A 12,119-nucleotide genomic window follows, 5' to 3' on the forward strand; every position below is an offset into this window, starting at 1 on the left:
ACAGGAGTGATAGAGAAGAATATGAAGGAAGGCGTTCTGTCTGGTGATAGTATAGGATGGGGATGTCACAGTAGCGGTCCCCACCGCTGGGCGCTGATTGGAGAAGTTCTGGAATCGCTCACATTCAGCGTACGGGGAAGAAGCTGATAGCAGGGGGCGGGGCCGAATGACAGGAGGGGCGGAGTACGATGACAGCAGAGGCGGGAAACCGGTGGGCGGGCGGCCAATAGCGGTTCGGGGCGGGTGTGGTGGGCGGAGCGATGACAGAAGTGAAACGTCTGTAATTCGCGGGAAACTCTGGAGAAGATGGCGAGACAGACCGAGGGATGACCGCACGGCGCAGGTACTGACCCTCCTTCGCCACCCAATATTACCTTCCCGGCCTGATACCCTCATACAGACCTCACCTGCCCACACACCGTCTTTTAGGAGTTAATAGTGAAATCAAAGGGAACCTGTCATGGAAGACTCATGGGGCTGTCATCGCTGACCTGTCTGGCTGCCAGGCTGATCTGTGGCTTGGATACTTTTAGTGACTGGAAAGGGAGTGCAGATCCGGAGTTCTGGCTCTGCTAGATGCATGCTCTGCACCACGTACCTAGAAAGTGTCAAAGCCAGAGGATCAGCATGACAGCCAGGCACATAGCATTACCGTAAGGTAGTCTAGGCACTACCATTCAAAGCCTTATTCCAGTCCATCGTCAGGTGCACTCTTGCCCTACTCACTAAGGGGTTAATCACGAGGCTGGGCAGCACTCTGACATCTGAGAGTTAATAATACCAGATGCTTACTCTGGTCATCCATGGGTTCGCTGGCTGGTCTATTCTTTTGGCCATGCAGGAGTTAATGGTGTGGCTGGGCTCAGACTTTGGTCATGCAGAGGTTAATGGTAAGCTAGGGGTTAATGGTGGGGCTAGGTTCTGCCTTCAGTCATGCATGAGTTAATAGTGGGGCTGGGCTCTGACTCCATTATACAGGGGTTAATGAGGGGTCTCATCCCTGACTCTAGTCAGCTAGGGGTTAATGGCAAGGCTGTGCCTTTGGCCATGCATAGGGTTAATGGCAGGGCTAGACACTGAATCCAGTCATGCAAGAGTTAATGGCAGGGTTGGGCTCTGACTCTAATCATGCAGGGGATACTGGCATGGCTGGGATCAGTCTATTCATCCTGGGGTTGATGGCGGGGCTAGGCTCTGCCTCTGGTTACCTAGGGGTTAATAGCAAGGTTGGGCTCTACCTGTGGGCACTTAATGGTAATGGGCAAGGATCTAACTCTGGTCACACATGGGTTAATGATGAGGCTGGGATCTGACGCTGGTCACCCAAGGGTTAATGGCAAAGCTGAGGTCTCTCTGGTCACTTAATTGTTAATGGATGGGGCTAGGATCTGACTGGTCACTGCAGGTGATAATAGTAGGGATGGGCTCTGACTCTGGTCATTCAGGGGTTAATGGTGAGGCTGGGATTTGACTCTGGTCACCTTGGGGTTTATGGTGAGACTGAGCTTTAACTCCAGTCATGTAGGTTAATTGTGGGCTGGGGTCATCTGACTCTGGTCATTTTTTGAGGTTAATGGTGAAGCTGGGAACTGAATCTGGTCACCTTGGGGTTAACTCATGGTGAACCTGGGAACTGACTGACTTGGGGTTAATGGTGAGGCTGGGCTTTGACTCTGTTCATGCAGGGGTTAATGACAGAGTTGAACTTTTTACCTCTAGCTAAGCAAGGGTTAATGGCAAGGCTGGGCTTTGCCTTCAGTCATCTGGGGGTTAATGACAAGGCAAGACTCTGCCCTGGTCATGCAGAGGTTAATGGTAAGGTTGGGCTCCTGTGGGGTTACTGGGTCTTCTTGCCCATTGGTATAATGCATTGGGGGGTGGGGGGCATACAGTAGGTTAGGGGCCAATACATGCACCCAGTATTTAGTGGGTAATATATTGGGGTGCAATCACTTGCAGCCTTGTGCACTGCCATGGGGTGTCCTCTCTCGCAGTTGTAGCACAGTGTCCAGGTGACATCAGAGGGTGGTTGCACGCCAAAATAAAATGTAATTGAAAAATATGAGGGAGCTTCTGATGCCCCCTGTATGCATTCCCTGGGATAAGGAGAGGGATCATTCTGATTGCATCTTCAGATTTACTAGCGTGTGATTGGATATGAATGGGATTTTCCAGGCAGGTCCTCGGGCTACATATCTGTATACTCATAGGGACTTTACAGTCAGATTGTAACATATGTAACCAGCCTGGGCTTTCATTTCACATATCCTCAGTTCAGATGATCTCCCTGAATGTCGTGTACATTATCTGGGTGTGCTGGCTCTTTAATTCCCTGTGTGTCTACACAGTAGGATGACTCAGGTGTCACATTTGGGGTGTCAGGCTGAGTTTGACGGTTTAATGTTCTCTCCTGTCAAATGATGCACAAGGATTTTTTTTTTTTTTTTGTGCATTTTGAAGCAGCCAATCGCCTTCAAGCCGGCTTGTGTGTATTTTTGGCTGACCTGCTGGACGTTTCCTGTAACGGACGAGAGAAGGCGCCGGGGCACTCCAGGCAGGAGAGAGAGGGGGGTGGGGGGGTGTATCAGCGGATCTGCAGCCCAATGACTTGAGATCAGGATGTCAGTGAAGCACTGACAGGCGGGTGAACTCCAGATGCCTTCTATGACTGCAACTTAGGAGAATTTGGGAAAGTTTCCTTACATACTCATTTTCACTCCAGCTTTCTCTCCCCCCTCCCCCCCTCCCAAGTGATATATTTTTTTTTTTTTTTCCTGTGCTACCCTTTCATCAGTAAAACTTTCTGATGATTGGCCAGAGAGTAGTGACTGAGGAATGATGAGATGCTGCATGCTTCGCTCCTTGACGCTGTCACTAGTTCTGGCTCTTTGACAGATGGGAGGTTTTGCACAGCAGCCGTTGTGGTTGGTGAGTAATGCTGACTCGTCAATATAATGGTTGTGCATGGAGGGCTCATTAGAATCATCTGCCTGCAGAGTTCCTCTGTGGGTCACCTGGGGGGCCACTGTGCACCTGCCAGTGTATGCTGAGACAGCAGGGTGTCAGGGAGAATTTTATTAGAAAACAGGAAACGCAGAGCACAGAGAGCTTCCCGTGGCCATCACCTATGCTCTGGTTTGTGGAGAGAAGCAGAATCAATATACGAGCAACGAGCAAACGCATCTGCTGCAGAGCCAATATACACACAGTCGTATCTACTGCAGGTGGATTGAATGACATCTGGAAGGGCTGTCCATTCAGGTGAGTGCTGTGATGCCCTGCAGTTTCCACAAGGGGGGGACACTGACTAGTAAAGGCCAGTAGGGGTCCAGCTCCTGTCATACTGGCTGGACTACAGTGGATTATAGCACTGTATATAGTTGGGCACCATTTTATGCAAATCTGCCCTTTTGCAGTATATTTTTTTTTTTTTTTTATGGATACTTGTAAAGGAAATTTGTAAGTTCTGTATATAATTGTATTCTATTTTATATGTGTTGCACACTGCCCCCACTGTGCACACGGCGCTAATAATGTTTTTTCAGTACATGTTTACATTCTTTCGAGTCCTGATTAGAATTGGCCTGCCTATGTTGCGCCCCTTGTTACCATAAAAGTACAATTTTAATATTAATGTGATACCTACGTAATCATGTGTATAAAAACCTTAACTTGCGACATAATAAAGCAGAACAGTTATTTGGAAAGATTTGGAGTGTATCTTTTGTGTCTGTTTCCTGCTGCAGTAGTTATTCATTTGGAACCACTAATCAATATGAGGATGTGAGTTGCCCATCTATAAATAACCATGCATTCCTATTCCTGTGAACTACAGATTGTGTCATCCCTGCACAACCCCCAGATTCCGGCACCCCAGTTCTGTGTGGTCTGCTCATTTTCAACATAGGAGAAGCTTTGTATTTATGGTTTTGTGCATCTCCACATTTCCCAGCATGCCTCAGTCATATGGTTTTGACACAGGAAGACTTTGCTGGCTACTGACTCATATCCAGAACGGCAGCACCGCATCTCACATCTAGCAGCCAACAGACATTTTACCCTTTACATGTAAAACTTTATAGATTGCCTGTAAACCATTTTCTCTGTTCATTACAGCAATATCCTGAAAAAACTGACCTTACTTGGACTCCCAATAGATGTATGAAATGGGATTAGTAGTGTTCAGCAACAAGAACAAACATTTACAGATTTCAGATAGTTACACCCCTGCTGTCCTATCAGACCAGGAACCTTCTATAGTCAACATATTGGTGGCTTTTTACATCTTTTTGCTGTTTCCTACGCAGTTACTTTTTATTGCATTTTCAGTTCGTTGTTTGTTTTGCCATTTATTTAAAAGACTTGATGCATTTAAGGATAGTCTACTTTTTGGCCAAATGACTACAAATTCATACTGACTCAAAGTATTGAAGCCAATGAGTCAGTGAAACAGGGCAACTAACTTTTTTTTTAGAAGGTGCTCAGCAATATAGACCCTAGTATATCCAGATTCTGCACTGTATTCTGGACCTATACTAGGATCTTAGGCGTGCGCAAGGATTGTGTCAGGTGTGCCTGGGCACACCCCCTAATCACTCTGTGCCGATTGCCCCTACTTGGCCGTGTTGCACCCTCCGCAGTGCAGCTCTTTTCCATCCTCTCCTCTTCCCCCTGGCTGCGGGGGAAGTTTCAGGAAGGAGGACAGGGGAAGAGGGTTGTCAATATGTCATTTTCCTTTTCTAAATGTGTTAATTCATAGCTAAAGGATAGTAAAGTGTTGTGTTTACTATGCTTCAGTTTGTGAATGAACAGGAAGCCGCTTGGCGCAGAGCACTATTCATTCACTGTGCAGTGCAGCTGAGGCTGCAGATAAAAGCATGTGTGTTTTGGGGTGCACACCCTAATGCAATAGTCTGCTCACACCTATGAATGGGATGCAATATGAGGAGCCCGTGTCCAGACTCTGTACTTGAGCCTGTAATGGGACATGCTGTGAGGGGCCCGTGTCCAGACTCTGTACTTGAGCCTGTAATGGGACATGCTATGAGGGACCCATGTCCTGGTTCTGCACTTGAACCTGCAGTGGGATGTGACATGAGGGGCCCTTGTCCAGATTCGTACTTGAGCCTTTAAGTGGGATGTGCTGTAAGGGGCCAGTGTCCAGATTCTACACTGGTATTTGATAGGTTATGCGAGAGATCCGTGTCCAGAAACTGTAACTGGATCTGTAGTGGAATGTTATATGAGGGGCCCACATCTGTATTCTGCATTGGGATCTGTATGGGGCCTGGCTTGTAGCACTGTTACAGTATACTTTGCTTGATGGGTTTAGAATTATATTATATTATATTATATTATATTATATTATATTATATTATATTATATTATATTATATTATATTATATTATATTATATTATATTATATTATATTATATTATATTATATTATATTATATTATATTATATTATAATATAATATAATTTTTTTTTTTTTATTTTGCAGGGACCTATCTCTGGCGATGGAGAATCGCAGCTTGGAGCTGGCACTGAGGGATGTCTACCCTACCTGTAGCAGGTTGCGCCGTTCTGCCATGGAAAACTCTGTGAAAAGCGGGCAGGACTGCCCAGAATTGTTGGTCAGTCAAGCAGAAGGCCAGTATGTACTTTGCAGGTGGACGGACGGACTCTATTATCTGGGGAAGATAAAAAGGGTGAGCTGCTGGGAAGTCTTCAGCCATCAATTCATAGAGATATTGGATATTTTGGAACTTTTTTTTTTTTTTTTTTTTTTCTAACTTCTAGGCACTTAACATAAATAACCAGTTCCAAGATAATGATTCGCTATATCGCAAACAAATGTTTCATGTCTGAAATGTCAGCATCATTGTATATAAGCCTTTCTGCTTCAGAAAGGCTCATTCTACTTCCTGTAGTGGAACTGGTCGCTGTAAGCACTAATTATTGATCACCTATCTGCCCCCTTGTGGTTTCCAACAATGGGCATTGAAGTCATCATGAGACAGCTGCTGTGGGCATTTCCTATAGTGTAGGAATCCAGTGCCTGGCCAAACTATGGCCTCCTATTATGACTGATGGCCTCAGTGTTGCAGCTCCGAATTGCCCTTAGAGCTACCCTGCGTAAAGCGAGAACAAAAAAAGCAATAAGGAAACTGTAGTCCACTGGATGCCTATGTCACCTGGATGTGAAAAAGGTGCTGCATTCCCTGCTCTGCTCCCATTGAATTCTCTTCTCCATTAGTGTGGCATTGTGCAGTTACATGATTTGTTCTACATACTGATATCTGAATGTACTTTTTTTTTTTTTTCTTTTTCTTCCTTGCAGGTCAGCAGTTCAAAGCAAAGTTGTCTTGTGACATTTGAAGATAACTCTAAGTACTGGGTCCTTTGGAAAGACATTCAACATGGTATGTATGCCAGGGCGCTCTGCACTGGACTATGAGAATCTGCCATACACTTTACTTCATTCTACAGCCAGCCAGAGTTTTATGCTACTAACAAGATTCAGTTTCTTCTCTTTGCAATGAAGACAGTTACTTATTCATGTTTGAAAAAAGACACAAGTCCACATCTAGTTCAACCAACAGATAAAACAAAGTACATAGAGAACCTCCTTACAAAAAAATCTTAACTCCACAGTTGATCCAAAGGAAGGCAAAAACCCTATAAATCATAATCCAATTCACCCTGGGGTGGGGGTTGATCATTTTCTTCCTGATCCTCCTATTTCCCTCGCCCCCCCCCCCCCCAGAAGCCAATTGGATATTCCCTGGGATAATCAATCGCTGGTGGTATTACCTATAAATATTGTAAATTTGGATTTAAAATGTGAAGTAAACATCCAGTTGTATTTTGAGCATGTAAATAATGCATCAACTCTCCCCTCCTTCCTATTATTATTATTATTATTATTATTATTTACAAATCATTTCAGTTTTAACTAATATTTCTTCATAGCTGAGCTTGCACAGTTTGGGGTCATCTGCAAATACTTGACTGGTACAATTTAATCCCAAATTTTATATCATTTATACCTGTGTTAAAAAGTAAGAGTCCCAACACAGAACCTTGGGGTACACCACTGTTAACATTGGAACATTCTGAGTGTGAATCATTCATCACTATTCTCTAAATACAGGGGGTCCCCTACTTACAAACATCCGATTTACAAACGACTCCTACTTACAAACGGAAGGAGACAACAGGAAGTGAGAGGAAATCTACCCCTAGGAAGGGAAATTCTCTCCTGTAAGAGTTAATATGGGAAAAAGGTGTCTCCACTGATGCTTTATCACCTATCCTTATTTTCCTAATAACCCCAAATTTTCAAAATCCAATTGTCATTGGGACAGAAAGTGAGGTGAAATCTTCTGAACAGGGGCACAGACAGCAAAACAAATGTTACAGGGGTGATAACCCTTCCCTATGCTATCTACAAAACTTAAAAATCGATTTTTTTTTTTTTGGCTGGAGCTACACTTAAAAAATTTACCTGTTCCGACTTACAAACAGATTCAACTTAAGAACAAACCTAAAGTTCCTATCTTGTTTGTAACCCGGGGACCCCCTGTATGCCCCTTTTTAGCCATTTAGCCAGTTTTCTATCTATTTACAAACTAGATTCTCTAAGCCTATGTACTATACCTTACACATAAGCCATGTCAGGCAACTGTCAAATGCTTTTGCAAAGTCAAGTATACTAAATCCACAGCGACTCTTTTTTTTTTTTTTTTTTTTTTTTTTTTTAAATCTAAGTTTGCTTCTCATAAAAAAGCATATTTGTTTGACAACTTAAGTATTTAGTAAATCCATGCTGTCTATTGTCTAAAATATTGTTTTCTAGCAACAACTCTTTGTGTTTTGTGATCTTTTAGCAAACTCTCAAGTATATTCCTAACTATAGAAGTTAAACAGGACAGTACTAAGGCTGTCCATATGGATGGGAAGATGACCAAATATGAGGGGAATTAAGCGAATGTTCCTTATTACATTGAGGGGATGAAAGACATTGTTCCTTATTACACTGATTTAGGACTGAAGCCCAAAAAAATTAGAGTAAAAGTGATAATGATAGCAGATTCTTCATATCCGTTTCTCAGGAAAAAAAAAACAAAAACAGATTGATTGGGAATATCTCAACTATCATTCTAAAAATAGAATTAGGGCAGAACAAAAACTGACAGTATCATGAGCATAGTGCCCTCATGGCATGGTACAGAGTATAAAGTCAGAGCATATACACAGTAGAAATGCTGTCATCATGCATTCACCACAAAATATACGAGATTAAGACCGCAGCCATATCATGGCCCCACCGAGAGTAGAGGAATAGAAAGTAGTACCCTCTCACTGGGCCGTTCATAGCTGCCATACCCCATCTAATTTTCCAGGACAATTCCTACATATTGAAGTCAATTTATACATAGGAAGGACTTCGTTTAATAGCTTTCACCCAGGAAGCCACAGAGGGAGGGGAGGAAGCGTTCCACTTAAGTATAATTTTTCTCTTGGCCTAGTAGAGCAAGTAAGAAATTAGCAGTTTAATACACTGGGGCCTCTGTGCGTCATCTGGAATGCCCAACAACACCAGCTCAGAGGAAACTTGAAGGGTCAGCTGAAGACTGAGGTTGATAAACTCAAACACATCCGCCAAAAACTGTGCTACTCCTGGACAGCTCCAAAACATCTGAAAATATGTTCACTGCAGCCCCACAACAAGGGCAGCCCGGTGACCTTTGGGGGTAAATCCTGTGTAAGCTGAGGAGTATAGTACACTTTTTGTAAGAATTTCATTTGAATTAATTTGCCACATTTGTTTTTAGTGTCCATTAGTAACCATTAACCTGATGTATCTCCTTCAGCTGGCGTACCCGGAGAGGAACCCAAGTGTAATGTTTGTAGCGGGAAGAGTTCTGCGACCCACAATCAGATCCTCATCTGTGGAAAGTGTGGACTTGGTAGGTAGACTTCTCCTTTTAAATTGTCTGAAAGAATTAGAGATTTGCAGCTACTCTGAATAAACATGAAAAGCAAAAATCTTCTAAATATTGTTTGCTTGTAAACTGACCACATAAAGTAACTCAAATGTAATTTCAGAAAGACCCCAACCCTTTTTGTGCATTGAGTCTGGTTATGGGGCAAAACTTCAATATGGCATGCCTCCCATTGATTGCCAATAATCCTAATGTAGGGAGGATATAGATGGAATATGGCTCCCGTTGATCGTCAGTAATTCTAACCTAGGGCAGGTATAGAAATACAGTAACTATGTGAAATCCCTGAAATGTGTGTGTGTGTGTGTGTGTGTGTGTGTGTGTGTGTGTGGTTAAAGCATATCTAAACTTAAAACAAAACCTTATTGCAGCTTATCGGTCCTTAGATGTGGTGGCGGCATGAGTTTTGTTTTCAGGCTTTGTGTCAGGGCAACAGAACCAAGATATAACTGTAGAACTGTATCCTTCTCTTTTTGTCCATAATATAGAGACATGGTTCTGTAAAGCTAAGAATAGTGTCGTTGATAACAGTCAGCAGGAGCAAAGACAACAACATAATCTATTGTTTCACTAGATATCTGGCATGAATAACATGTATTATTTTGCACTTCTTGGTACAGATATTTAACGTACCAAAAGGGACCAAATAAGAGACATTCATTGTTGGCATTTACATACCCTATGTCCTGCTATGTAGGATAAAGAAATGTATCTTGATCTCCATTACAATAGGGTTATGCTGTCACGTTCATGTGATTGGACACTGGCAAAAAAGTCCCCTTCCCAGGCATAACCCCTCCCCGTTAGGAAAGGCTTCAGTTCTTTTTGCTAGTATCTTGCTGGTGATCATATCTGTGTAGTTTCTGCACGAAAACCTAGCTTCTAAATGGTTGCATCTGGAATTGGAAGACTGTCTTTTTGCAGATCAATTTCCTGCAGCTTTTCTATGCTTAGAAGAATGGTACCCAAACCACTTTCTGAACATGCAGGGATGGCCTGTAATGTTGCTGGTTGGCACTGTACCCTGCATAATTGTACACCATATTATCAGAAGTATTGGGACGCCTGCCTTTACACGCACATGAACTTTAATGGCATCCCAGTCTTGGTCCGTAGTGTTCAATATCAAGTTGGCCCACCCTTCAACTCTTCTGAGAAGGATGTCCACAAGGTTTAGGAGTGTGTCTATGGGAATGTTTGACTATTCTCGCAGAAGCGCTTTTGTGAGGTCAGGTACTGATGTTGACAAGAAGGCCTGAATCATCCCAAAGGTTTTCTATCAGGTTGAGGTCAGGACACTGTGCATGCCAGTCAAGTTCCTCCACCCCAAACTCTCTTATCCATGTCTTTATGGACCTTGCTTTGCACACTGGTGCACAGTCATGTTGGAACAGGAAGGGGCAATCCCCTAACCATTCTCACAAAGTTGGGAGTATGAAATTGTCCAATATGTCTTGGTATGCTGACACCTTAGGCATTCCCTTCACTAGAATTAAGGGGCCAAGTCCAACACCTGAAAAAAAACCCCATGCCATACCCCCCCCCCCCCCCCCCCCACCACCACCACCACCAAATGATTTGGACCAGTGCACAAAGCAAGGTCCATAAAGACAGATGACGAGTTTGGGGTGAAGGAATTTGACTGGCCTGCAACCCGATAGAACACCTTTTGGGATAAATTAGAGCAGAGACTGCGAGCCAGGCCTTCTCGTCCACATCAGTGCCTGACCTCACAAATGCGCTAAAGTTGGCAAAGCCAGTGTAAATCCGTGCTAGACAAGAACTAATAAATATATATATATCTGCTGGCACAGGTCAACAGATACAACACAATCAATATAATACAAACAGTGCAATACAAAACGGTTGAAAAATAGTGATAAAAACAGTCCATATAAAAATAATTAGGTGTTTTATGTAAGTAAAAATTAAGTCCAAAAGTGTGCAACAAAGAAGGTGATGCTTCCCAAAATTATTCTGATAGAGAAGACCTGCAGACCCAAAGGCTCCCAAAATGTCCTGTGAAGTGGCTGCTTACCAGAAATTGTTGGCTTTCAAATGAATGATAAGCCAAACATTCTGTAGGGGATAAACCCCAAACAAATCCACACTCGGAGCAGCTCCTGATATCCTCAGCTCCTCGACGCCACACTCATTGTAGGGGATTATATATGACAAAAACTCTGTGTAATACTGTATAACGGCAAGTTTATTTTGTGATCAAACTATATTGCACTCACATTACTGTAGTTAAAAACACGCATTTAATGTTGTATTAGCTGCAGCTTGGCAAACTCTGGGCAACACAGTCCTTCAAGCTGGCGGCTGCTGTATGTGGTGATGGCACGCTAGGTACCTTCCAACGCGTTTCCTCATACTGTTGCCACCAGGGGCGTGGCTGACCTCAGCCATATGTCGAAACGCGTTATACAGTACATAACGTGACATCACCACATACAGAGGCGTCGTCTGGAAGGACTGTTGCCAAGAATTTGCTGATCTGCAGCTTATACAACATTGAATGCATGGTTTTTAACTACAGAAATGTGCAATATATGGTTTGATTTTAAAATAAACTCTTACCAATTTAAAGTTGCCACTTCCCAAGTCCTCTGCTCCAAAGGTTACATAATTGGGATCATGGCAACCTACCAGAACATCCCCAGTCCTTTCCTGTACACCCTGGACTCACCCTTACAAGGTGTGTACAGCCAAAAAAAGGTTTGCTTAGCAATACCCCATGGAGAGGGAGTTCACTAAAAAAATGGAGAATGGCTTCAGTGAAGCCATCAGTTCTGATCTCGGTAAGACCCTAACATGTCCAGTGAATGAGGTCCCAGTATTTAAAGATCCCTTGGACAAAAAGCCTAATTGGTTCTGGTGGGGGTTTACAGCCAGCAATTTCTACTGTAGGCATGGGCCGAATCCTTGTAGTCTGGTCTTGCTTGAAGGACCAGGATCCTACTAGTGGTGATACTGAAATGAGCAGATACCTGTAGAATTTCCTATGCACCTCTTAGGTTCTATGTGGATGCCTTAAAGGACTCCATATAGCAACTTCCTTGGCTGGTTGTCTTGTCTGAACACTTGCAGTTATGGGAGAAGTGTT

At 43.3% G+C, this 12,119-nt stretch overlaps 1 protein-coding gene across 3 annotated transcripts in view; it reads left to right on the top strand.

Annotated features, from left to right (window-relative positions):
- The first annotated feature begins 248 nt into the window (after window positions 1-248).
- The window catches only part of PHF19 (PHD finger protein 19), a 60,158-nt gene continuing 48,287 nt past the window's right edge, over window positions 249-12,119 (top strand). The window contains exons 1-4 of one of the 3 annotated variants that reach the window (XM_073599554.1): window positions 249-343; window positions 5,503-5,710; window positions 6,343-6,424; window positions 8,879-8,974. In XM_073599554.1, the coding sequence (XP_073455655.1) occupies window positions 327-343; window positions 5,503-5,710; window positions 6,343-6,424; window positions 8,879-8,974 (403 nt within the window). In that variant the 5' untranslated portion in view covers window positions 249-326. Of the gene's footprint in view, window positions 344-2,787; window positions 3,262-5,502; window positions 5,711-6,342; window positions 6,425-8,878; window positions 8,975-12,119 lie in introns of those variants that run through there. The other 2 variants (XM_073599555.1, XM_073599553.1) reach the window with 2 other exon arrangements.

The sequence above is a fragment of the Aquarana catesbeiana genome, linkage group LG09, assembly GCF_042186555.1.
Source record: "Aquarana catesbeiana isolate 2022-GZ linkage group LG09, ASM4218655v1, whole genome shotgun sequence".
NCBI lineage: Eukaryota > Metazoa > Chordata > Amphibia > Anura > Ranidae > Aquarana > Aquarana catesbeiana.